Source organism: Kwoniella botswanensis, chromosome 2, assembly GCF_036426115.1.
Source record: "Kwoniella botswanensis chromosome 2, complete sequence".
Lineage (NCBI taxonomy): Eukaryota > Fungi > Basidiomycota > Tremellomycetes > Tremellales > Cryptococcaceae > Kwoniella > Kwoniella botswanensis.
The window spans coordinates 27,453-53,249 of record NC_088600.1 but is presented as its reverse complement, the minus strand read 5'-3'; the positions used below and the strand labels follow the sequence as shown (position 1 = coordinate 53,249).

At 47.0% G+C, this 25,797-nt stretch overlaps 11 protein-coding genes across 11 annotated transcripts; 3 read left to right on the top strand and 8 right to left on the bottom strand.

Moving 5' to 3' along the window:
* Positions 1 to 268: 268 nt before the first annotated feature.
* On the bottom strand, positions 269 to 1,377 carry L199_006901 (uncharacterized protein; the record flags this gene model as incomplete). The annotated part of the gene is made up of 5 exons (XM_064892598.1): positions 269 to 516; positions 575 to 628; positions 692 to 917; positions 994 to 1,302; positions 1,354 to 1,377. 5 exons carry the CDS (start codon positions 1,375 to 1,377, stop codon positions 269 to 271), a joined length of 861 nt encoding a protein of 286 aa, XP_064748670.1.
* A 566-nt stretch (positions 1,378 to 1,943) lies between these two features.
* On the top strand, positions 1,944 to 4,213 carry L199_006900 (uncharacterized protein; the record flags this gene model as incomplete). Its single annotated transcript, XM_064892597.1, has 7 exons — positions 1,944 to 2,195; positions 2,251 to 2,578; positions 2,632 to 2,746; positions 2,795 to 3,227; positions 3,292 to 3,388; positions 3,445 to 3,645; positions 3,705 to 4,213. 7 exons carry the CDS (start codon positions 1,944 to 1,946, stop codon positions 4,211 to 4,213), a joined length of 1,935 nt encoding a protein of 644 aa, XP_064748669.1.
* Positions 4,214 to 4,686: 473 nt separating this feature from the next.
* Positions 4,687 to 6,754, bottom strand: L199_006899 (uncharacterized protein; the record flags this gene model as incomplete). Its single annotated transcript, XM_064892596.1, has 8 exons — positions 4,687 to 4,865; positions 4,918 to 5,250; positions 5,312 to 5,417; positions 5,472 to 5,973; positions 6,028 to 6,078; positions 6,140 to 6,253; positions 6,312 to 6,595; positions 6,647 to 6,754. The coding sequence occupies 8 exons, from the start codon at positions 6,752 to 6,754 to the stop codon at positions 4,687 to 4,689; spliced, it is 1,677 nt and encodes a 558-aa protein (XP_064748668.1).
* A 907-nt stretch (positions 6,755 to 7,661) lies between these two features.
* Positions 7,662 to 9,766, bottom strand: L199_006898 (uncharacterized protein; the record flags this gene model as incomplete). The annotated part of the gene is made up of 7 exons (XM_064892595.1): positions 7,662 to 7,882; positions 7,982 to 8,097; positions 8,213 to 8,964; positions 9,043 to 9,135; positions 9,204 to 9,385; positions 9,470 to 9,592; positions 9,679 to 9,766. 7 exons carry the CDS (start codon positions 9,764 to 9,766, stop codon positions 7,662 to 7,664), a joined length of 1,575 nt encoding a protein of 524 aa, XP_064748667.1.
* A 703-nt stretch (positions 9,767 to 10,469) lies between these two features.
* L199_006897 (uncharacterized protein) lies at positions 10,470 to 12,502 on the top strand (the record flags this gene model as incomplete). The annotated part of the gene is made up of 7 exons (XM_064892594.1): positions 10,470 to 10,617; positions 10,697 to 10,914; positions 11,005 to 11,406; positions 11,547 to 12,026; positions 12,104 to 12,182; positions 12,246 to 12,416; positions 12,468 to 12,502. The coding sequence occupies 7 exons, from the start codon at positions 10,470 to 10,472 to the stop codon at positions 12,500 to 12,502; spliced, it is 1,533 nt and encodes a 510-aa protein (XP_064748666.1).
* Positions 12,503 to 12,611: 109 nt separating this feature from the next.
* L199_006896 (uncharacterized protein) lies at positions 12,612 to 13,205 on the bottom strand (the record flags this gene model as incomplete). Its single annotated transcript, XM_064892593.1, has 3 exons — positions 12,612 to 12,872; positions 12,947 to 13,009; positions 13,068 to 13,205. The coding sequence occupies 3 exons, from the start codon at positions 13,203 to 13,205 to the stop codon at positions 12,612 to 12,614; spliced, it is 462 nt and encodes a 153-aa protein (XP_064748665.1).
* A 193-nt stretch (positions 13,206 to 13,398) lies between these two features.
* On the bottom strand, positions 13,399 to 14,591 carry L199_006895 (uncharacterized protein; the record flags this gene model as incomplete). The annotated part of the gene is made up of 2 exons (XM_064892592.1): positions 13,399 to 13,972; positions 14,041 to 14,591. The coding sequence occupies 2 exons, from the start codon at positions 14,589 to 14,591 to the stop codon at positions 13,399 to 13,401; spliced, it is 1,125 nt and encodes a 374-aa protein (XP_064748664.1).
* A 2,716-nt stretch (positions 14,592 to 17,307) lies between these two features.
* On the top strand, positions 17,308 to 20,687 carry L199_006894 (uncharacterized protein; the record flags this gene model as incomplete). Its single annotated transcript, XM_064892591.1, has 11 exons — positions 17,308 to 17,391; positions 17,479 to 17,508; positions 17,568 to 17,650; positions 17,756 to 18,483; positions 18,551 to 18,806; positions 18,897 to 19,193; positions 19,253 to 19,319; positions 19,388 to 19,447; positions 19,521 to 20,062; positions 20,178 to 20,498; positions 20,612 to 20,687. 11 exons carry the CDS (start codon positions 17,308 to 17,310, stop codon positions 20,685 to 20,687), a joined length of 2,544 nt encoding a protein of 847 aa, XP_064748663.1.
* A 318-nt stretch (positions 20,688 to 21,005) lies between these two features.
* L199_006893 (uncharacterized protein) lies at positions 21,006 to 22,675 on the bottom strand (the record flags this gene model as incomplete). The annotated part of the gene is made up of 5 exons (XM_064892590.1): positions 21,006 to 21,281; positions 21,427 to 21,682; positions 21,796 to 21,991; positions 22,094 to 22,305; positions 22,386 to 22,675. 5 exons carry the CDS (start codon positions 22,673 to 22,675, stop codon positions 21,006 to 21,008), a joined length of 1,230 nt encoding a protein of 409 aa, XP_064748662.1.
* A 911-nt stretch (positions 22,676 to 23,586) lies between these two features.
* L199_006892 (uncharacterized protein) lies at positions 23,587 to 24,041 on the bottom strand (the record flags this gene model as incomplete). The annotated part of the gene is made up of 3 exons (XM_064892589.1): positions 23,587 to 23,603; positions 23,685 to 23,928; positions 24,030 to 24,041. The coding sequence occupies 3 exons, from the start codon at positions 24,039 to 24,041 to the stop codon at positions 23,587 to 23,589; spliced, it is 273 nt and encodes a 90-aa protein (XP_064748661.1).
* A 319-nt stretch (positions 24,042 to 24,360) lies between these two features.
* Positions 24,361 to 24,756, bottom strand: L199_006891 (uncharacterized protein; the record flags this gene model as incomplete). The annotated part of the gene is made up of 2 exons (XM_064892588.1): positions 24,361 to 24,705; positions 24,754 to 24,756. The coding sequence occupies 2 exons, from the start codon at positions 24,754 to 24,756 to the stop codon at positions 24,361 to 24,363; spliced, it is 348 nt and encodes a 115-aa protein (XP_064748660.1).
* Positions 24,757 to 25,797: the final 1,041 nt, after the last annotated feature.

The window sequence follows — 25,797 nt, the reverse complement described above, 5'->3', positions numbered from 1 at the left end:
AGCATACACACAGTGCCATCCACTCGTACAGTTAATGTCGCTCATAATGATGTATCTTACAAGCAAGCGGCCGAGTGCAATACGATGCGCTTTGTGCGGTATGTCCCAAACTCTCTCAGTTGCAAGCGATTCTCCCCGGAAACACCAGATTTATATCTTGGAAACTTTATACATGAACTCAACGCGTATCCAGTATTTTGTGCCTATGCTAATGTAGATGTACATACACTAATGGTTGTATGATATACCATTCCACGACGCTTCGTACCTACTCCAAGCCAGGAGCCAGTTCTCGGGGGTCTTTGCCCCCTTCAAGCCCGCTCTTCAGCGACACAAGCCTCCACCCACCATCAACGGGTATATCAATACCATTTACACCGACGTTTTCGATGATGTATTGTACAGTAGGCGTTATTTGGTCGGCTGTCAAGGGTACACGAGGGAATGTTGCGGTTTTGAGGAGGTCATCGGAGAAGTATGTTGAGAAGTTGGCAGTCATAGCGGATACGACGATAGCTGGAAATAGGTTTGTGTGATCAGTCAAAGAAGCAGTAAAGTAAGACTATCAACTTACAGGGAGAAATGGATACGACTCGGATACCGGAAGGACCAAGGAAGTCCGAGAAGGCTGCGCGGGTGGAACGAGGTCGTGATCAGCGAGGAAAACTACGACCAGTGTAGTACCACGTACATTTTGTGATCCCAACGACAGCAGTCTTTGTGGGACCATAAGACAAGACACGAGCATATGGATTCGCGGCAGCCGAAGCAAAGTTAACTATCACACCTCGTTCCTCGTTGCTAGTCCAGAATGGGGCGTGTTTGTCTGACCCATCGGGATGATTCAACGGCTTGTTGATCGCGTCGGCAACATGAGCGTTGACGATGAAAGTACCAGTGACGTTGATGTCGAGCATCTATTGGGGAAGGGAAAGAGTTAGAACTGATAAACTAGTGTTGAAGGATGATAAACTTGGAAGCGATGAGACTCACTCTTTTGAAGTTCGGGATGGATTCTGCGATGTCATTTGTCCACTCTCGTTTGATGGCTACTCCCGCACAATGGACAGCACCTTTGAGGTTCCCTAAGGTATCTACGACATCTGCTACAGCCGCTTTGACTGCATCTGAATTGGTGATGTCGACCTTGTAGTATTTGGCCTTGTCACCAACTCCAAGATCCTTGGCGAAAGCTGCACCCTTGTCTTCAGGAATGATGTCGAAAAGAGCTACAGATGCGCCTTGTGATGAGAGGGATCTGGCAGTAGCTCCTCCGATACCGCCAGTACCGCCGGTGATGACCTGCGTGATGTGTCAGCGTGTAAGTGAAGAATGAGAACAGCTGGTCCTTACGAATGTGTTTCCAGAGATCTTCATGGCTGTTTATACGAGGTGGTAGTGATGGAAAGGGACAATCTTGCCGAGCGCTCTGGTATAGCAAATCGCATGCTGAGGTATATATGCGTCGGGGATCTGCAAGATTTTTGGAGACGATGATCGGTGGTCGGCCCGGGGTATAGAAGACGGAAACGAAGTCAGAGGTCAAACTTTTGATTAATCTGCGATCTTACAAGACGGGTTGACTTGAACACGAGACTTGTGTTCTGAGTGTTTGAGTGCCTGAATAGATTGGGAGCGGTCTTTGGAAGCGGAACGTACACGGGCTTACATAATGGTCCAATTGACGCGCGTAGAAGTAAATTCTCGCGGAAGCGGATATACTTGACTATCACATTGTTTACAATCTTGCGATATGGCAAAATGTTACGTCGGACCGATGTTACCAGTTGCTGCGTTGGTGTTGAGATGATCTCTTGGAGCGGATTATCATGCTTCAGCAACCAGAGTTCCTTGCACTACAAAAGGTGCAATGGTTCTCGTGCAGAGGGCAGATGACCCCCACATCACCCACTCTCTGCTACTTCCGCTAGAATCTTTCCAAAATGGCGACTTATCTTACCCTACCAGCGGATCTTCCCAATCACGACCAAGGTTTCCAGCCTGATGAGGATGTTCAACACCAAGTCCATACCATCGCTCAACACTGGCTATCGCAAGTGGACCGAGCTGCTGTTACCAATGACAGCGACTTATTCGCTTCCTTGTTCGTAAAGAATGGTTTCTGGCGTGATATCCTGGCGTTCACAAACGACTATCGATCTATACGCTCTGGCAACATCGCTAAGGCTGCGAAGGTGAGTTGAGCGTACATCAATCAGTAGATGACCCACTGATCACTCTCGGATCCAGGCCAGATTTCCAGTCGTCAAGGCTCGTGACTTCACCTTTGCAGCGAAGCAACCATCCGTCGAGCACCCATTCCCCGATGTCACGTTCGTTTCCGTCCACTTTGACTTCCAAACTGAGACTGGACCGGCATACGGCATCGCTGCTTTGGTCTATGAAGACAAACAATGGAAAGCTTTCACCGTGTTCACCCTGTTGGAAGGCATACATGGACACAAACAGAAAGTAGGGGCGAATAGGGCGAGGGGTACGCATAATGCTAGTTTATCTTATGACGAGCAATTGGCAAGGGCTAGAGAGTTCACTGATTCCAGCCCGGAAGTTCTTATCGGTGAGTGGGGTGTCTATCCTCTGGCATGAAGTTCTCAGCTGACATCGCTACAGTCGGTGGGGGACATAATGGTTTGGCTGCTGCTGCTCAGTTGAATACTCTTGGAGTCTCAAACTTGGTCATAGATACGTACAAAAGGGTCGGTGACAACTGGAGATTGAGATATCGGTGAGTGGCCTCTTGTATGGATCAGGTTTCAAGCTGATGTCAATACAGATCACTATCACTGCACGACCCCGTTTACGCCAATCATCTTCCCTTCTACCCCTTCCCCGAGAACTGGCCCATCTTCACGCCTGCTGGAAAACTCGCAAACTTCTTAGAATCCTATGTTGATGTCCTTGAGATTAATGTGTGGACACAATCCTCGCTCGACCCCAAGCGTACCAAATTCAATGAACAAACCAAAAAATGGGACGTTGTCATTAACCGAACCCACCTTAGTGGTAAAACAGAGACCAGGGAGTTCTCAGTCGGTCACATCGTCCTCGCTACCGGTCTAGGTGGTGGTAAACCCAAGATGCCTGCACCTTTCCCTGGACAGAACGAGTGGGCTGGTCGAGTCGTTCACTCAAGCAAGCACACATCTGGTTCTGATTGGACGGGCAAGAAGGCATTGGTTGTCGGAGCTTGTACCTCGGCACACGATGTGAGTGATTCATATGGCTCATTTCGTCAAGCAAGGATGGTCACTGATTATGTATCCTACACAGTTATGTGTGGACTTTGCCAAGAACGGTGCCGATGTCACCATGCTGCAACGATCGCCAACCTACGTCATGTCTGTTGACAAGGGTATGGCAATGCTCGGTGAGTCGTATCACGGATTAGCAAGCAGTGAAATTATAGCTGACGTTGGTGCCCAGTGTCTGGTCTTTACGGTCCTCACGGCCCTCCTACCGATGTTGCTGATAGAATCGCGGAAAGTAATCCTAAGATCATCGCCAAGCTCTACCACAAGCGACTCATCCCTCAATTAGCTGAGCAAGACAAGGAGATGTTGGATGGATTGAAGAAAGCTGGCTTCAACTCGTGGCTGGGTCCAGAAAACGCCGGATTCTTGATGAGTATGTGCAATATCTCTCTCTTTCAGTCTGTCGTAACGGTCGCTCACGTCTTTCCACAGTGGCTCTCGAGAAAGCTGGTGGATACTATTTCTCTACCGGCGGATCCGAAATGATTATCAACGGTGACATCAAAGTCAAGCAAGGCGAGATTGCCTCATTCGACCCTAAATCATCTATCACCTTCAAGGATGGATCCAAGGAGCAATACGACGTTGTCGTCTTTGCCACCGGATATACCGGTTTCCCAGACACCATCCGAGCTACTGTCGGGGAGCAATACGCGGAGACCTTCAACCCAGTGTGGGGGCTTGACGAAGAGGGAGAGATCCGAGGAGTTGCCCGAGAGTCCAACATTCCTAATCTATTCTTCCTTGTCGGTAACCTCTCGGCTTGTCGATTGTCCTCCAAGGTCCTCGCTTTGCAGATCTTGGCTCAAAAGGAAGGTATTTTCGGAGAGAGATACACGTACGCCAAACAAAAAGCCGATGGAGACATTGACGATGCAACAGTGTTCAAGGCTATCAATGGACTTAATGGCCACCCACAGCCCGTTGAAGACAAGGTGTAAGAGGAGAGTTCGGACGCGGATTTTGGTGTCATTGGTATAGAAATGGTTTTATATGGACAATATGGAAAATATGCATCATCATTGAACCAAAAAAATCAGAGCCAGAGCGGTGTAGGACGTTTTACCGAATTGCAAAACTTGACACGATACTCTTACTGTAACGGGGCTGGATCTTATCAGCGTAGGCCTAAAAGACTGTCGAGCTTTCTCCAATTCGTACGCCCGTTCAATTCTTTCAGCGGAACAGACTTGTGCCTGTATGTGAATTTATTGTTATAATTGCATAGCGAATTTTAAGACTCTTCGGCAATACATGTCCAAACGAATATGTGCTACAATGTTTACCATCGCGAACATGTTTATATGCAGGAATGATCCATCTTTCAATACTCAACGAAATCTATATAAATCTAAGTGTGTCTAATGTGTGTGTGTTGTATAGTGAGAGATCTGGGCTCCAAGCTCCACGCACATCACACCTCTGCGTGAGCAACCTCGATGTTCTTGTCCTCCTCTCCGCTTGATTGTGTATTCTTTTTCTTCTCGTCCATACGTTGGACCGCTGCGAGTCTGCCAGCTCGGAGTTGTTCAGATTTACGGATGCCGAAGTCATCTTTGAAGAGCTTGGCGATTTCATCGACTGATATTCCCTCTGCGACCGATCTTTAGTACGGCGTGGAGGAACGAATGGGCATGTCACTCACTTGATTCAGGATAACAGAAATATGCGAAGATGTATCCGACAAACGTGAATCCAAGGTAAAGGCAAAAAGTACCAGTGGGGGTAATGGTCTCCAATTGAGAGAGGTACGAAACGGACACGATCAAATTGGCGACCCATACCGACACGGTCGAGATTCCGGAACCGGATCCTCTGATCTCCAGCGCAAGGAACTCGGATTGATACCAACCCAAGAAACTGTAGCTCATCCCATATCCGATGACAAACAGGACGATACCTCCAACAAGGAGACCTGCCATAGTATGAGAGTAATCGTAGCCCGTAACGAGAAGGTGATCGGTTTCAGCAGTCATATCTGTGCGAGTATGCAAGTCAACTAGTATCTAAACTATTTAGTCGACATGTTGCCAACTTACACCAAACCGCTACTGCAGCCCAAACAAGCCCGGCCATCATGATTGGGGCGAAGATGAGAAGCAATCTTCGTCGTCCAACCTTGTCGACTACAGACATACCGATGAACTGGGGCGAAAAGGGTCAACCGAAATTGTACATCTTCTGAGCCATCTTACTCACCACCATGACCGCATTTATTCCAGAGGGGATCAGCCCCGCTGCTGCGGGGTTGGAAAAACCGAGTAGACCGAAGAGAGTACCAGAGTAGTAAAGGAACGTATTAAACCCGGTGAGTTGCGTGAAAATCTGGAGTCCACTGACAGCGATAATGGCACGTCGATATGGCTTGTGGGTCCAGAGTCGTTTGGCCCTCTCCCATAGAGTCAATTCTCGTTGCATCGAAGTCGTCGCTTCGACATAACTTCTAGCGACACTGAGCTTGAGGTCGATGATCTCGGGTGTAGCCTTGACGTAAATCTGAGATAATATTGCGGCTGCTTCCTCATCCCTTCCACGAAGCAGGAGCACTCGAGGTGACTCAGGCAAGAAGTGCATCAAAGACAATTGAAGTACCGAAGGAACCACTCCCAGAGCGAACAGGATACGCCACCCGTGAGGAGTATTCTGGACGCCGGCACCAACGGCGCTCGAGACGACTTGACCAAATGGGATAAAGAAGGCACTAAAATAATGAGTCAGAGAAGTAGACTATATGGGACACGAGAAGAGAACCAACTTGACACCAATGCATCGTCCTCGAACAGCTGTTGGAGCGAGTTCAGTGATGCTGCGAGAAATTGACTCCTTTTTAGCGTGGTCCCTAGGCGCTGGAGATATTTAGTACACACTACATGGGGGCTATTAAAGCCGCTCCTCCAACTCCGACACCAAGGACGAGACGACCGACAATGATCTGACCCAGCGAGTAACTCGACGAGATAAGGACGGCTCCGAGGGTGAAGCTGCATGGTGTGTAATTCAGCCCGACAGTTCTTCTTGCTCATTGAGCGCAACACCTACAATACATCTGCAATAAATAGGGACCATTTTCGTCCAAGCCTATCCGCAAGGGGACCCAGGATACCAGCACCAAAAATGGCTCCAATGGTCGTACCAGCTGTAATGATTTCTTGTTCCGACGAGGTGAGCGCTTTGCCCAGATCCGTACCCACCAATGGCAGGGCGCTTCCGACGACTCCTGTATCGTAACCGAAAAGGAACCCAGCGAGAGCGGCGACAAGAATGAGGAAGACCAAATAAGGGGTGATTTTGTCTTCACCTTCTGCTTGCACCAGCGACTCATCCTGTACAAAGGAATGTCAACAAGTAGCCTTCGTGTACACGAGGAGACTCACCGCTATATCTGGCTGAGGATTGTTCCTCCATTCGACATGTTCGACCTCTGGACCTTTCCTCCAGTTGGGATGGTCATCTTTAGCCGTATGGTTGAATCGGGATGGCATGGTTCATCAGACTTGAGGTTGAGAAAAAGAAAAAGAAAACAGAAGAAACATACCACCTCATTGGGGGCTCGTTGGGTCTCCTCAGTAAAACTCGGGGACCAATGGTATGATCGAAAACTTTTCTCACCGAAACATGCCGTCGGTAAAGTCAAGGTCGATGACGCGGTGGCGGCGGCTCGTTAGACGGTAAGAAGCGGATGACAAGTCGGAAGCGGAGATATTGCCATCAAATTAGGGATTGTAAGGCTTCGCTGACTTGTGAAGGCTGGGCGCGGAAGTGTAGCGAAAGCGAAACAATGGATGTAAACCTGTGTGCTGAAGATACACTAAAATGATAAAGAGTGCTCGTCGCTTTGAACGGAGCGATATTCCTTGCATAACGCCACAATAATCGATCTTTTTGTGGAAGTCGTAATACACAGCAAGCGCATGACGAATCGTAATTCAATCGAAGTACGTATCCCATGCTCCTTGTTCCCGTTTTGCATGGACCTATGTCATTGCCAAGCTGCTGTTATTTCCAAGATGTTCTATCATTATGCGGTATTACGTAGACATACAGGAGATCGGAATCGCCTTCCCAAGACTGGGCGACTCCCTTAGATGTTTTCAGAGAAAAGATACAGGCGGATATAAGATTAAGTAGGATCCCAAATTACTACGTGTAAGGGAGAGGACATTTCGGTGGGACACGATCAAAGGGTTATTTTGTACATGATCAATTCATCTAACGACTTGTACATTATCATTCTATCCGAAGACTGAAGCAGGATTCATGTTGTATATTTTGTTTTATTGACTATGTAAGATACTAAATTGTGCGATCCCAGATTCATAATATGGCGTTCTATATTCCTATCTCTTAATACGTGCAATAAGAAACTGCTTCTGCGTATTTAATCTTCCTTCAAACCTTTTGAAGGACCGGATTAGCGTCTGCATATTGGTCTTCATCTTTTTCTGTCAAATCGTCGATTGCTCTTCCTTCTTGTTGATCTTTGGCGTGTTGGGATAAGTCAGGTATGATTGTTGGAGCTTCCCAGTGTGCAGAACGTCTTGCACTGATCTTGTGGAAGAATAGCTGATCTACTTCTTCCAAACTTCTTCCTTTGCATTCTGGGATACAGACTGTTTGGGGAAGATAGTTGCTCTGGTCAGCGACGGGCTTACCCAATAACTACCCTGTGAAAGGACTTGCGGGTCCGCCAAAGTTGAGGGACCACTCACGATAAGCGAAGACTGAAGCGCAAAGTGCCAGAGGTCCATATATGTATCCGACCTTGGAAGATAGATTTGCGTATGGGGCGTTTAGTAAGTAAGGTAAAGTGAATGCGACCACGAAACTACATTTCAGAAATGATCATAATGTCAGCTATTGTCCTTTCCTTCACTTTTACTCTATAAGATCATATATTGACCCTGTGCCCACGGAAATATGGAAGGGAACTTTTGACTTACTTCGTGAACACATTAACCCATGACCCTACTCTTTGAGTTTTATCTCTCAGTTTTTGCGCGGGTAATTCACTTGAAATTATATAGTTCAAGGGTGCCCAAGCTACAGCAAAAGCCAAACCATTCAAAGAGGTCATAGCTACTATAACACTTTTCGATTGATTGGTTTGCCGCTTGACTGTTCCTAACGATGCCATGACGATCAAAAAAGTAAATTGACCAAAAGCGCCTAGGATCATTAGAGGTCTTCTACCAAACTTGTCTACCATTATCATTGCTGCGGCACAAGCTAGAATGCCTAAAGCGGAGTTGGTAACTGCCATATTGAATGGATTGACTGTATTCAAAGACTTGATGAAAATGGTACCGTAGGCCGAAGCGAATGATTGGCCTGTGGCTTGTAAGAAGAAGTTTGATCCCATGACAATCAGCGTTCTACGTAAGTTTGTTCCTCTGAATAGATCGGTGTAGGTCCCTTTGTCCTTCTCGGCTTCAAGTGAGAGGAGTATCGAATTGATCTCCTCCTCGAGCCCGAGGTCTGTTTTACCAACTCGTAATCTTTTCAGACTGATTTTAGCTTCTGCTCTGCGATCTTGAGACAACAGCCATCTGGGTGATTCAGGTATGAACCATACTAGAGATGCTATGATAGCTGGAACAATGTAATAGAAACCGTAGGGTATTCGCCAAGCTGCATTAGACTTTAGTGTACTTGTTCCTCGACATATACAGTTGATGATGAGCCCGCCAATAGACTGAGCAGACCAGAACGATAAGAAGATCAATCAGTGAACAATCGTTCAAAGTCCATGGTACTCCTCCAAGCAACTTACAAGAGAAAACTGATAGGAGCCAACTGCAAAACCTCTGACTGGAGCAGGCATAATTTCACTTTGAAAAACGGGTATCACCGATAATTCCATTCCCTTTTCAATCAGACATACTTTATCAGCGTCGAAAAGGAGAATGATTGAGAAAAAATGAGAGAATTTACGATGTAAATATAGTTCAAGATCCTACTGATCAACATATGTTCTTTAGTTTTTGCTGTAATGATTATAGTCGCACTGCAGATTGCCCATAGCGACATCGTAAAGACAGTCATTCGACGACCGTATCTGGCTGAAATCATGGAACCAATCCAAATCCCGAAGGCAAAGCCGATAAATACTAAGCCTGGTGTAGCGATACAAACATATTTTAATAACATATTCTATCTTATTCTCGTCACAAGGAGGTTGACGATATCAGCATACTCACTGTTCATCAAACTCAAGAAATAAGCAGGAATCGCGTAACTTTTGGTTTTCGGATTGTATTCGCCGAATTGCCTAATAAAAGGATCCATCGCTTGTGTTTGGGCCATACCTTGATTATCGAAAGCTACACATCGAGAATGAAACATGGACAATCAGCACAACCACTCTGGAATCTTTATTGGCGAGATGTTTCTTGCAGTCATCACTCACCATAATTTGCCGAAGACAAGGTCAACAGACCAGAGCATAGCGCAAGCTGGACAGTGTAATGCTTTGTGATACGTTCCAGACCGAACATTATGAGTTATTAGTCCGCTTTGGGCTCAAGCGAGTACTGTATGAGTCTTTCAAGAATGTTCGCATAGTGTGCTGTACCGGTTTTGACTATTTATACATAACAAGTCTTGAAATCAAAATGAGAGAAAGCTCTACGACTTATGTTTGAGGATGTTGGATCGAGCAAATTTTGAGTGTACTTGCCAATTTCATGGCGTGCTCTTTGTTATCGGTGATGATAATGAGAGATATGATGACGTGCTAAGCTTATTGGCCTCGCTGCGATTCCAGTTAAAAAGTAACGATGGAGTCGGAACGAGCGGAGCGATCGGAGTGATAATAACGAGACCGACCGGTGCGAACGTAGCGAGCCAGTGCTTCGTATGAACGCGAGATCACGATGGATTCAGAATAATAGGCATCTAATGAGATAATCTTGATTGGTAATTCCTTCCAGTCAGGACTGTCATTTCACATTCTTGGGCATACTATCAATGGTAGTAGATAAGCACGAGGGCGGACATGCAAGTGAAAAGTAGAATGGTTATATTGGGAGAAATATTTCATTCTTTCTGTTTCTTTCAAATCGACAGTACTGTTAGAGTCTAAATTCTGCGTCTAAAATGTCTTCCATTTCGCCAAAAGAGCAACCGCTTAGTGCGAATGGCTTCGATGATCAGTTATTGACTGCTCGTAAGAACCTGTGAGAAGTTTCATGGCAAAATATGGGCCTAGCTGAAGTGAACGATCCAAATTATAGGGTGATGTTCATGCCAGATCAGTTACGATACGACTCACTTGGATGTACCGGTAATCCAATCATCAAGACACCACATTTTGATGCATTAGCAAAAGAAGGAACATTATTTACCAGTAAGTCCGCTTCTTGATTATGAATTTTCAAGCCTTGTTTGTCATGCTAAGATCACGACATGTATAATCTCTTGAATAGACTGTTTTGCCCAAGCGTCAGTCTGTACTCAGTCGAGATGCTCAATGTTCACAGGTCAATATCTCCACACATCCGCTCATCGCTCACTAGATTATATGCTCAAACCGTGGGAAGGAAATTTGTTTAAAAGTTTGAAGAAAGCTGGGTATCACGTCTGTTCGATATCTCCCAGAGGAGATTTATGCTCTCCTGGTGTAACCGAGCAATCGTTCTCCGAGGTAAGTAAGCAAGCACCGGCTATCCTATAATGAACCACATTTTGTAAAGACGACAGCTCTACTGACCATCACTCGATATGATTCTCGTAGTATGGTTGGATAGAAGACCCACCGAATTGGCCTCCCAAATTCATCAACAACCGTTCCGACGCTGGTGCGAATGCGACGTTGAACGACAGATTATTTTACAAGGGTATGCTAACTGAAGCTGAATCGGAGGATTTCGATGAAATGACCATCAGATCTGCTTTGCAATGGCTCAAATCCAACCCGCCCGAACCATTTGTTCTCTTTCTCCCTTTGATCTATCCTCACCCACCCTTCCAAGTTAAAGATCCATATTATTCTTTGTACAGAGAATTAAGCCTTCCTCTCAGGGTTAGAGCGCAAGACAAAACAGGTTATGAGCCAAAATATCTAGGCGTAATGAGGAAAGAACATGGTTTAGATCGAGCCTCGGAAGAAGATTGGCATGAGATAAAGGCAGTCTACGTAAGTCCCCTTCGTACCTACTGAACATGCGCATGCGCCAGTACCAAAACAGTATCAAAACATGATATGTAGATCTCCTTAAGCTTCATTGCGATTTGGCTCCGATCTTGCACTCTAAGCTAATAAGCCCATTCATTTAGTACGGTATGATTAATCGTCTGGATGATCAGCTGGGATCTATCATCAACGTGCTCAAGTCCTCTGAACATGGCAATCTGTGGGACCGAACGTATACTCTGATGTTCACAGATCACGGGGAATATCTAGGAGACAGTGATATGGTTGAAAAATGGCCATCAGGACTACATGAAGTTTTGGTCAGAGATCCTCTGATGATAGTGGGACCGGATCTGCCTTCAGACCAAGTAAACGAGGCAATGTGCGAGATGATCGACCTCACTCCCACAGTTCTGGAATTACTGGGTGTCAAAGAGAATTATCCTCATTCCGGTAAATCCTTGGTCAAGACAATCAAAGAGAATGCACAGGAACATAAACCCTATGCATTCTCGGAAGGTGGTTTTTTACTTCGCGAAGAACCTTTGCTGGAGTACGCCAGTTTCCCTTATGATAGAAAGGCAGAAGTACAACATACCATGACTGAAGTAGTTGGCAGAGCGGTGGGTATACAGTTTTCTAGGTGATGACGCAAGGGTTACGCTGAAGTAGATTGTTTCATGTGATTCCGCATCAACAGGTATCGGTCAGAGATAAAGAATGGGCTTATACTTATAGACTATACGAACCTGCCGAATTGTTCAATCGTCGTGAAGATCGTGAGTGAGCTTTGACGTTTCAGTCTTGCAAATATAGCACACTGATTCTCAGCTGTGTGTCAGCGGGAGAAGCACATAACCTTGCTGCTCTACCTGAATATGCTCAAATCTGTCTTCGGTTCGAACGTGCGATAATGAAATGGATGGTTGAGACCAGTGATTATGTTCCGTTTGAAATTGATCCACGGTTTCCAAGTGTGGATCTTGAACCTACGAAAGATCAAGTAGCTAGACGTGCGGCTGCGATGAAGTCTCGTGCATTGAATGGGAAATTCAATCATTAAGACTCTGGCTTGGATCAGGACGGGATAGTGGGATGATCCATGTATATCCAGCTACCGATAGTGGCGATGCATGTTGCAAACATACCTGCATACAGGATACCCAACACAGCTCACACAAGTCGCAGTTTTACGAAACCATCTGGTGTCAAAGGCTGAAATGAAACACCGGCTGAAAATCGCTATTCGCCGCTGTGAGATCTTCTTGTCCACCATCAGCTAACCACTCAGCCGCAAAGCTCGTCGCTGGCGTCGTATAGGGAATGCCCAAGATTTCGTCAATCTGTAGCCACAGGCCGTCCAGCGCGGTCATGTCTGCCATCCCGGGTGAGACGGACGGGGCACTGAGCCCATGATCTACAGTACCATACCTTCCTATGGGATGAGTGTCTGCTGTTCCCGATGGCGTCTTTATTAATCAACATCAGCACACATAAGACAAGTGGCACTGTCTTGATATAGTGACCGACAGAGAGAACGTACGGCGCATTCAGCTTCATCACCCCATGTTCCTGACGGAAGTTGGCCTTTATTTCCACTCGATGACTGTGGGTATATCGATGTATCAGTTTTGGACACAGGACCAATGTTATATGATGCTCACTAATGCCGATCTTGCGCTTTGATGATCATCCTCCAATCCACTTTGCGCAACTGCTGGACGAGGTAAGATATCGAGTCGACGGACAGGGTGGAATTTGCTAAGAACAGGTCCAGCAATTGGAGATGCCGCTCCTGACATTGTGCTAGAAAGTTTGAGTGTGAGTCGAATTGGTAGCGAGAAAGATAATCGTACGTTTCAGATGCTTACTGATGTAGCAATGTCTCCCATGTCGAGCTGATAGGGTAATCATTTCGTTTTAACATGTGATTTATGTCCCGCAGCTGGCATCAAGATTATGTTGTGATGTCAATTGCCATTCATCTCAGAATATTCAGAGTTTGGTATTTGGACTCACTGCTCGCCAAATCCTGCCGAAATATTTCACTGTCCTGCCTGCGACATCCATGATCATTTCGAATCCTGTGCTGACTTGCTGATGATCTTCCCTGCTTGGACCACCCGGATATGTTATCTTGATGTATTGAATCTGATTTCGAATACATTCATACACAAAGATGATCAAAACAGAATCATTGGGAATGAAATGGTCAAAGTGCTCAGCCATGAATGAGATCTTCTTGATGATTTCTACAGCATGCAAGTAACAAGCGTCACGAGTTCTATTGACCCATCCTACGGGAGCCCGAGCCAGGTATTCAGGTGGGGCGGATTCTCTGAATCCTGGCAGAGTCATGCGGTACAAGTCGCAGTGTATTTGGTGGTAGAAGATATGGAGATAGAATAAAGCTATCACATCTTCTTGACCGTGTTGTAGATTCGAAAGACTGAAGATAAGAAGAGGCGGTAGGCTATCTTGCCATTGTTGTAAGCGTTGGAAACATAGCTGGAACGGCGAATCTTGCTCCCAGGCTAAGCTGGCGTTCTCGGACAGGTTTTTGGTGTATCTACATATTCATAAACTTCATTAGACAAGCTCACAGATGATGAGGATGCAAAGCAAGATGACACTCACGAGAGAACATCGCTGCGTATGTCTGTCAGCCTGATATACCTGCTCACTAAGCCATCTTGATCAATCTGCGAATTAGTGCTTGTATCAGCGGCTGATTGAACTTCCCCCAAAGTTCTCCCAGGCACTGGAATATCATTTTCAAAATTGTGATTAGGCGACGGCAGGTCAATCTTCATTCTTCGTGTCTCAATCGAAGAGAACTCGCTAATACCGCCGAAAGTCATTTTATCGAGGCAGAACGTAGCCCACATCAATCTTCTCCTGGTTTCCCTGTATTTCCATGGGTACGAATCATCAAGCTCGAGATTCAACCTTAGAGTGAAAGCCATCCTAACAGCCATTGGAATGAGCATCCAACTACTTCCATACCTACCCGATTCGTGTTCATGTTGAGCCATCAATAGAATGGTCGCCAGTCTCGCTTCCGAAAATTCCTGTATATCAACCATTATATCGGCCACAATTTCTTTTGCTAATGTGAAAGCTTGTGATCCTCCATCGCTGTGAGAGTTATCGGCTGAATCCAGGAACCTAAATGATATTGCACACATGGCTTTCAGGGTAGATCCTGACAGAGGACCGGATGTATCGATGTCTTGTAAGAGGTCCTTTCTGTCGATGAAAGCGTTTGCTCGACTTGGGTAAACATGCCTGAAGAATGCGTCAATGAGCGTTTCCAGCTCAGCCCGTATGGCTAGTCCACTGTTGCTGCTGGATATTTTCGAATTCAGCAACCTTCGAGAACGCAGATGAATCAGATGCCTACTCACCTTGAGACGGTATGATATTGAGCAGGGGAATGAGAAGAGTATGAGGTTCCCCTGTCGGGTGACGAGCGCTTTCCGACATGATATCCCTGCGACCTTGCCGACGGAGATCCACTTCCGCGAGTGCTGTATTGACAAATTGTGCCATTTCTCCCGCACCGGTCGCATTTGGGTTTGCCCTTGCTACAACGCTGCTTAGTTGTCCTACAGGCTAGGCAGGCTGAAGCACGCGAGGATTCACTATGTCGATGTCTTTTCACAGCTATGTGTTCATTTTCGCCAGCTATGGGTTGCGGATGCAGTGACTGGTACGTATTCGTGGTTGACTCTTTGTACCGCTGTCTTTCCTGCAATCGAGGATGCAAACGATCAGACCATTGACACTCCAGTCCCATACGTTGACAGTTCTGACATTCGATGGAAGTTTCGTCACACTTGACCTGGTCAGAGGGTAATAAGCGCTCAAATTCCCGAAGTATCATTCTCAGATGGTTCTCACCTTTCGAGACCGACATGTCAAACAACCTAGATTGCAAGATGGGAGTCAAGTTATCAGCCTGACATCACCCAACGGAGTATCGGAGAAAGAACCGACCTAGCCGAGACCTCGTTATCTTGCGCGTTGAGACTTGATTCCGAGCGTTCATTCTCCCGGGCAGGCGTAGTGGTAGAGCTCTTCTAGCTCTGTCGCTGTTTCAAGATGAGTATCTTGGAAGTGACAGAGGAAAGAATCGAAACTTTGATCGTGTTGCTCTGTCTTTACAAACACTGCAATTACGTGCTTAGTAACTCGGAAGCAGAGTTGCCAATGACAAAATAATTCCTCGATCGTGTTATGGAATTCACCGGAATTACTCATAACGGATCCTTACGTAACACTCACGTGTCTCCCGAGCATATCAGGATAGAAGATGTAACCGGTACAACAACGCTTTGACCAACGGCCTCAAAGTACTGCATCTCGACGGTCATCGCGGACATCTTCCAGAGATCATATCTGTCGATACTAAGCAGTGATGGATATGAATAAGCACTGTAGGAGTGTCATGTCGGCTAGCTAACCACCAAGACGTGGTATCAAAGCCTTTGGTATCAAAACCCAAATTGGGATATTTACGACTACTATAATTTGACTTTTGGACTTTGGTACCAAACGGTGGTTCGGGGCATCAATGAGCAACTAAAACACAGCTTAAACGACCTCTATTACGCCTTAATCAGAATAGTACGGTAACAGAATGCAGATCGGGATATTTACGACTCATATACAGGCACAGAGTGTACCGAGACTATGGTACCAAACGATAGATTGGGATTATTCCGATCAATCTAAAGGTACACAGAGTATCGAGACTATGGTACCAGAACGTGTGTCGGGATACACACCTTGGCACTCGATAGGGCGCAGGAACGAGATAGATCTATGTATAACAATTGTTACGACTTCTACCTTATTACGACACACACACGCACACATACTGTAGGGCGTAGGTAGGACGTGTACAAACATACGACAATCATCAGCTCATTCCATGCCTTGATACAACACACACACATACAATAGGGCGCAAGAACAAAGTGGATTTGCCTCCGATCACTCCACGCTTACCCATTGTTTCAAATGATATCACACACACTAATGGGTTGGGCAGACCATTCAGATCTCATTTAGATCATCATCAATCACTTGGCCTGGTTGCCGATCACAGATTCTAAGGGAACTCGACTAGTCTTGTTTCCCTTGAGCACAGCATTATTCACAACACCGTCAGACCATCAAATCACACTCGACCTTTTAACCAATGTGGTAAAACCTGACTACGCGTTATACACCATCAAAGATGTGCTAAAGGTCTAGACACACTCGATCAGATCTCGGAAACGATTACACCTCGTGCATTTCCATTCCCTTCTGATTGGCACTTCCGCTTTTGCGAGCCCAGGTGGCCATTTCGATCGGCTCAAGAGGGCTCGTCAAGTGGACGAAATGCAATGTCGCGACATACTTAACTATCGGGAGACTGTCTGAGCGAAAGCCATCTAGATCAGGATGTGAGAGAGTGTAGCAGAGAATAATCAGATAAGGATATGAGGTCATTACAATGCGACTGATCAAGTTCGTTAGATATCTTCACCTGTACTGGAAGTCTCGAAGAGAAGCACGCGAAATCGCCCGTCAACCGCAAAGATCCTGCATCAGATCGATCAGCGGAGTTACCCGGATCTCCTTTTGGCTGATCCCAGATTTACGTAAACTATTGACAGCCTGAGTTTTAATATCGAAATTGGAAGTGGATGTCACCTGACTTGACTTTTGAAGGAGCGGACAAAGTGTCCCGCTCGAATGACTACCCGTCAATCAGAATATGACGGTAATGGTATATGTCACCAATTTCTTCGAAAAATTTGGGATTTGAGGTTAGGATACTCATACACTGTTACCCCAGCCTCGTATTAAACTCGTACTGCACCAAAACTCAGGATACCAAGAGGAGGCAAAATGCCGGCGGCACGCACAGGCGATTCTCCAGCTTCAGATGAGGTTGATCAGGGTGCAGAAGAAGATGGACTTTCGAAAAGAGCTGTACGTCTTGATCGTTCATTCTGCCTCTACATCGCAGGAGCCAGACCAGACTAGACTAGAATAGACTGATACGTTCATGATACACAGTGTACCGAATGTAGTCGATTGAAACGCAAAGTGAGCGGATCACCACCCGCAAACCCCAGATTGTCGATGCCTTTGCTAATTCGAAGCAGTGCGACCGAACTGTACCTTGTGGACTATGCATCAAGCTTGGTAAACAGTGTACACAACCCGTCAGAAGAAGACGCACGAAAGAGTAAGTCGATGTAACATCTACTCCTTATCAGCCAGCTGCCGCAGACTGCGTTCTTACGTATAAAGGATAATTATGTTGATTTTCGGTCGCTCCTTCCTGCAATAGATACGTTGACGAGCTGGAAAATCGACTAAACGAACTACAAAGAATATCAAGCTCAAGGTCATCCACGATACCCCAGATACCACGAGGCTTGCGGCCAGGCTCCCCCCAAAGCCACAGCGCCATGATAGGGATAAGTCCCACGGGACGCCTTCCACCGGGCGGTAGCGCTCGATCCTATATCCACGATCCCAACGAACGGTCTCGCGATGCAGAGCTAGAATTGGATAACTTCATCTCGCCTTCGTCAGCGGATCTATCTATCACATCCAATACAGATTCGTCCTTCAGTCTACCACCGACCCTGTCTTACGATTTCGATCCGTCTTCCTCGTCTTCTGCCGCACTGGCAGCAACAACGCTGGCCAACACCGCTTCGTCCTCTCCATCTCGCATACCATCCATCCCAGCTCTGCGTCCTTCGTTAAATACAGGTCTGTCGCTTTCACACACACACACGCAGATCAACCCCAATACCAATTCTCATCCATACGCTGCCCTACCGGGTAAGAGTACGCTGGTGCATGACTACAATACCCCGTCTTCCAGTCGATTCGCCCCTCCACCATCGCATGCATCGAGCAGTCGCTCGAATCCACCCACGAGCGAAGTGCTGGAAAGACAACCGACGACTGCAAGAGGGTACGAGTGGAACGAGCGTCATCCGCGTCGCAAGGGTATCGCAGGTTATGCTTCCCTGTCCATCAAGCCCGATGGTCAGGGCTATCTAGGTGGGTCTTCTTACTTAACGAGTCACTACGGTCTTATATTTGAGCTGATCGTATCTGCTTGAAAAAGGCTTTGCGTCTGGTTCGACCCTTTTGAGGATATTGCAGATTTGTGCAGGGTCTATACCATTAAGCAATATCGACTCAGATACGTCTCCAGACCATACAGCGGAAATCCCGAGGCGGGACTGGAGTCCTACAATCACAGAGATCGATAGTTATGTCAACGCCTATTTCGAATTTTACCATGCCCAGTATCCAGTCTTCCACGAGCCGACATTCCGCGCTCAGTGGAACGAGTTGATCCCTCAACCTAAACAGATTGAGTGAGCTGGTCTTCTTCCTCGTCTCTTCATGTTGTCTTCAAGAATCGTCCTCTGCACGCCAATTCATGCTGAAGATCTGTACGATCATAGGTGGGACTTCTTGTGTAATATCGTGATATCTATCGGAGCTTTTTGCTCCTATAAACCGATGTACGTGGTCGATCATTTCTTGGAATTGGCGATCTCTGGAATATCCGCCGAATACCTGGAATCTGGGAGCTTGACTCTGGTCCAAGCGTACTGCCTGTTGAGTAATCTCAGCGAGAAGAGGAATAAACCCAATTCGAATTCGGTCTATATGGGGATAGCATTCCGTCAAGCGATAGGTCTAGGTCTGCATCGGGAATTGCCATTCTGGAATATCAGCCCCTTCGAAAGAGAGATAAGGTGAGTTCGTTGTTACTCAATGCGAGGGTATGGCGCTGATTAGATCAATGCTGCATTAGGCGTAGATTGTGGTGCGCCTGTGTCGCTTTCGATTGTGGTGCTTCAATTACTTTCGGGAGACCAATAGTCAGTCGATTATATGATTCTGCGATATTATGAGTTACACGAAACTGATCATGGATTTTCTTCCATAGCTACAACCCTCTTATCCTGCTGAATCAGATGTAAGACTACCTCACAACGTTCATGACATGGTATGTCTTGCCGTCTGTATCGATCCGTTTGTAGCATGCGCTGAAGGCTGAAGATTTTATTGTCATTTCTCAGTTATTCACTCCGACAGCCAAAGAAGCTCCGATCGAAATAGATGAACCGACCATATACTCGTCGATAATACTCCATGCTCGATTCCAGCAAGAGACCAATCTGATATATGCCAAGATCCAATCGACATCGCCTGCGCCTACTGCTGTCGAGTTTCTGGAGATGGATCATCAGCTGGAAGAATGGTCAAAGACGATTCCCAGGTATCTACGGCCTAGCCTTTCGTCGAATTACCCACACTGGTTAAGGTTTGGGCAACACAAGATGTTCTGGAGGTATTGCAATTTCCGTATAATCCTACATCGTCGGATGTTCCTCGAAAGAGCGTTAAGAGGCCTTCCATTATGGCAAGACGATCTTCCGATATCAGCAGGCACTGGAACCGGAACGGGACATGGAACGGGAACCGTAGAGGGTATGCTAGAAGCTGAGATGGACTGCTGTATGCGGTGTCAGAATAACGCGGCGGAAACGATCACCTCGATCAGCGATTTCTTCCAGGCTAAACCGGGCCAGGAGAATAGGTTGGAGGAATGGTATGGTCTGTGAGTTGTCCTCTGATCGGAGAAAACTCCAGTATCTGACCTGAGTTCGACATGTATCGATGACAATGATCAGCTAAGGTGGCTGACTTGCTTTGACGTTGAACCACGATTACAGACACTTCTTATTCCAAGCGTCGTTCATACCGCTCATAGCCCTGCACACCGACCGATTCTCAACCAGAAGACCCATATGGGAATCCCAAGTACAACAAGCGCGCTCGATCTTAGATTCCTTCAAGGTCGACCCGACGGCTGAACGTTGTCTCCAAATCATAAACCTCCTCCAACCTACCGTCGCACAGCAGAATCAGCCCCTGGAGATTGATCTATTCGCAGAAGCGAATAATTGGCTGGACGATATATTCCAGAGCAATCCGCAGTTGGGTACTGAATTTTCTTCTACGACGGGGTCAGGGGGTGATTGGGCTCAGAATCTGTAAGTCCCCCACTTCCAATGCCGAATCGTCCTCCGTCATCGTCGTCTGTGAATCTGGAATGCCCTCGGTCATTATGGGGTCGGTGGGCATTTGCTAAATTTTCGATGTGTAGAATGCCTTTCGCCGATCTGGGGACGCTGAGTAGTATATGGCCTGGAAGTAATGCGTTTGAAGGTGCTAGAGGATAACAGATCCTGCTTGCCCTCCTGTACCATATCCGTTTCACTTGTATCATCTTATGGTCGTTTGACGAGTGTATGTTCATCATCGGGGCGAATTATGGCGAAAGACCGCAAACACGGAAGATTAGTGTGCCTGGCCGGGATCGGATTGACAAAAGGTTCCACTCTCATTTAATGTTCATATTATAATGTCCATCATTATGCATCCTCAACGCTAGAGCTGTACTGTACATATCAACAACAAATACCAGCTCCACAGCCTATTCTCGTAACATCACTCAACAGCCGCCGCCCGACCCCTAGATCACAAACAGGTCAAAGAACCTACAGATCCTGGATTTGCACCTTGATAGCACCCTGCGAAGGATCAGCCGCGACGTGGAAAGCGTCCACCGCCCTGTTCAACGGGAATCTATGGGTGACCAGAGGTTTCAAATCTATCAGACCGCCTTCGACCAGTCGGATGGCTTTGGGATACTGGTTCGCGTATCGGTATTGGTATTGCAGGTCGATCTCGTTGGCCGAGCAGTATCCGAAGGGGTATTTCTGCTCGGATGGTCCGACTCCAATTACGAAGACTTTACCGCCGAACACCACGGACTGATAGTCATTGAAGAATGCAAAAAGTCAGCTCGTTGCGACACTATTATGGTACAAGTCTTGGTAATCCCGGATCGATTTTGCTTGACTAGATCCGAGTGAATGAATCGATCATGAATTATATGGAACTTCAAATGCAACTCACGTAGATAGCAGCAGTGATGGAGCTTTCGAAACCCGTACATTCCAGGGCAAACTTGATATTGGTTCCAGAGATCTTCTTGATCTCGCCAGCTGTTTCCTGGGGTGACCACGCTCGCTCAATCTTGCATGTTCTAACGGTCGGGATGAGAGTCTTGGCGAAGTCGAGTCGGGATTCCTGCAAGTCTGTGATCACGATCGGGTGACAGCCTGATGCTCTTGCTGCTAAGAGAGTGATTAGACCGATAGGTCCCGCACCGCTGTAAGTGGAAATCACGCAGCGGAGATTGTAAGCCGATACTTCTCACTCTGCATGATACAGTCCCGTCGAGTCCAGTCCGGTGATATCGAGATGGGCAGAGGCGTGACTCACCAAATGACTACGGGATCTCCTAGTCTGACGTTGGCTCTCTCCAGACCTGCCAAAGCTACTGCCAAGGGCTCACACAGGGATCCTTCCTCGTAGGATAGACTGTCGGGAAGCTTGTGCACCCAGGCAGCGGGGTGGGCGTGGAATCGGGTGAGCGTACCGTGGTATGGAGGTGTGGAGAAGAAAACCACTTGGGGACCTGTCACAATGGTAATAGCTCCATTAGTCAGGAAGCATTTCTAAGAGAGATCCAATAATAAAGAGCGGATGATTGTCTGCGCGAAAGGGGAAGGATTCTCACAAGCATTGTATCGGCCTGTTCTGCACATATCACAATTCGCTTGACCACACGGAACTCCACATTCAATCGCGACTCTATCTCCGACTTTCCACTGCGTGACATTCTCGCCGAGCTCAATGATCTCTCCTGCTGATTCGTGGCCGGCTCCACAGGTGGACTCTACTATCATCGTAGGACCAATTTGACCGTGTTTCCAGAAATGTACGTCGGATCTAGAATAAATGACTATTCCGTCAGCATCTCATGCCTTATGAGCAAGTTTGACTATTCAGAACGAGAAGCCTCTACGTACCCGCAAATACCGGTAGCTCTGACTCGAATGACGACTTCGCCCTCTCTTGCCTTGGGGATGGGTTTGTTGATCATCTTGATATCATGTTTCTCATCATAGGCGCAAGCGATATTGCTCTTGCCATTCCACAACTCATCATCGCCATCTTGCAGGACTTTGTACTCTGGAGCATGGAAAACTCGCTCGGGGTCGTACTTGACCACGTATTGCGATTTAAGAGGGGGGAGGGGGCCTGATTCGACGGCGGTAGCGGCTATACCGTTCACTTTAGGTGCGCAAGATTGACACATCGTGTGGAAGTTGCGATGATTGCGTGCTGGCCGTGCTGAGAAATTGATTCTGGTAAAGGATGATATGAATTGCAGAGATGTTTAGCTTGTCCTTATTTATCCTATGAAATATATGTCTACATGTCGGAAAACTTCTCCGATACATCAGCTGTATGTATGTATATATGTACCATGAGGAGACAATGACCTAGTAGGAATACTTGCGGGGTACTAGCACTACGACGAATCACCTGAGCAAGATACAGTAACACGAAGAGCGGTAACTAGGTACCGCTCCCTATAAGAGTATAGCGGATCGGCTTATAGATCCTGGAGAAACAGGCTTACCGAGCTGCGCCAGACCACAAGAAGCGATATCTCGCCTATAGCCTATTGTGTTGTACTTGCATGGCTTCATGTTTGCGCTGCGCTGTACTGTGATGTGTTGGCAGACTAGCTGATTTGCGTGATGGCTTGGATCGAAATAAATCGTTTGGAGTGAGCAAGATGCTCCGCTCCATGTCAAAAACGCATTTGACGAGAATGGATTTGTGAAAGTGCAGTACCTGAACGTGCAGACGATTATAGCGACTCGGATCCTGCTACATGGCTAGTACGATTGCACCGCAACTCCGTAATGTAAGAATTCTTGCGAGTCTGCGAGAGTATGAAGAGGGGCAACCGACTCCCCAGACAACATGTACGGGCACACGTGAGGAAGGGTTAGATCACAGCTCTTCAGGATCCGCTGCGTGTACTGTACTCGTACATGTGTAATTTTGCATCAATTATCGGGACGACAAAACGCATGACATGCGCAAAACAACCCGCGGAAGCACTGCCTATTCATGACGATTTGATGCATTGGGAATTCGCACTAAACTCGTCCTTTTCTAATTACCTACGTGAATGCCTAGAGCGATCTTCTCAGGTTAATACGTTGTGAAACCTGTTCATCGCACGGTCAGCGATATCGTCCGACCCTGAAGATGAAGGTGAATGCAGAGAGAGGAGAGTAAGGGACACCTACCTCCGTCCATGATGAGATCGTGACCAGTCATGAACGTCGAACTCTCTTGCGAACACATCAAAACGATCATCTGACCAATCTCGAACGCTTCCGCGAACCTGTCTACAGGTGTGTCGCGCATCCATACCTTGGGCCATGTAGCGCCTTCTCCTGGAGGTGGGTCCTTTATCATGTCCGTGGCTACGTATCCCGGTGAGATCGAGTTTACCGTCACGCCGTATTTAGCCCATTCTCCCGCCAAACTCTGCAAATCCCATCATCACGAAACGTCAATCTCCCTTCGCCGAGCGATCTTGTGCGATTCCCATCGAGTGGGGAGAAGGAGATATGGGACATGGAACACACCTTGCAAGCCATAGTCAGTCCAGCTTTCGATACATTAGGGTTAGGGGGTTACATGAAGCTCGATTACCTCGTGGGTATCGCTCAAATCTGCATGTATCGCAACAAGAGTTGTACCATTGGAAAGGTATGGACTGTAGCTATGCATGCATGGAGCTTGATCTGAATTCCTACGGTTAGTTGTTGTGCATATCCATTTCGTATGTTGCGCCGGCGGCAAGTGACGGAGACGCGACGGATTCTAAAAGGGTTGAACCTTTTGGTTCTTTTTTTGTCGTTTTTAGTTTTCGCCTCTTCGCTTTTTTTGTTGGGGGTTGCGCCCCTATTTCGTTTTCTATTCGCCTAGTTCCGCCTTTAACGCCTCGACGATCTCGTCAATTTGGTCGTCGATATCCGGTCCGATCATTTCGACCTTTGCTTTGAGGGTTTCGTTGTCACCCGCAAGACGTTTCAGCTTCTTCCGTATATCCGTCTTGAGGGTTTCGAGTTTCGTCGGTATTTCGCTGTCGGGTTTCTTGCGCTTTTTGTTCTTCCGTGGCTTTTCGTTGAGCGAACAGGTGCGGTGCCGTTTCGTACACATTTCGCAGTTGGCACTGTGCGAAACGCAGGCGATTTTTAGAGTTTCGCATAACTCGCATGGTGGATCGTTGGTGGAAGGTGGTGGTGTGGCAGATTGTGACTGAACACAAAAGTCAGCTATGGACGGGAATTGAACTCGGGTACTTACCATATTGAATATATACTAGTTGGGGTGGGAGATAGCTAACTGAGTTACGGGGCTATTCCCATTTGCTTGCCGCGAGTTACCGCCAGGTTCCGACGGTGCAAACGGGTGAAACTTTGCGCGACTTGGGTAGAGGTTCTATCTTGTAGAGAATTTCGACGCGAATCTGTGCGTACCCTACCCGCATCCCTATCTTCAGCGGTTATTGCGTAAAACACGTTTTAAAAAAAAATCCCGAACTCGCGACATGCCGGACAAACTTTCGTCGTCGGATTGACATGAAACTGCGGGTATATAGCAAACAAGACGCTGCGATTTCAACGGTACAAGAATCAAAGCTCTATCCGCTCTGTGTCACGCACAATAGGACAAAAAGCTCAATAATCGCTCACGTTTGGCTGGGATGCTAACGTGTGTGGGTTGCCGGTTGTCCCATTCCCACGTATGTTCTTACCGAGCTCTCCCGAGATATCCACCTGGCGTCAAGGAGACGGCTCTGCGTGGCACAGGTGCGATAAGACGATCAACTTGTTCCACTCGTGGCAATGAGTATCGCTGGTGGGATGACTGATCTTATCAATATGTCACATGATCTTTGGGACTTAAGAAATAGATATATAAGCACCACCTTGTTTGCTGTTATCACCCCCTTGACTCTTGTCTTATTCATACCTTGGACCTGTAATCAGCGCTTTTCCGTTCTTTCCCGACATTTCGATAGATCTTCCGCTCATCCCGTGTTTGTGAGCTCGACGGGACCACCATAGCCACTCAAACGCTGACCGACCAGATCAGACGTCTGTCTTTATCATGGTGAAAAAGAAATCGTCGGGTAAACGTGGCAACAATGGCCAATTCATAAGGCGAAAGCTTACTCCTCCAGTGGCACACCTACCCCCGCCTTCGACACCTGGTGGGAGCACACGTAAAGTTCTTGACTGTGTGTTAATTGTCAAATCGTCACAGCGAACTCAAGTGCGTGAGGATAGAAGCCTTTCCCGTGAGAGCGTATCATTGCCAAGGTCTTTTCCACCATCCCCTATTCGC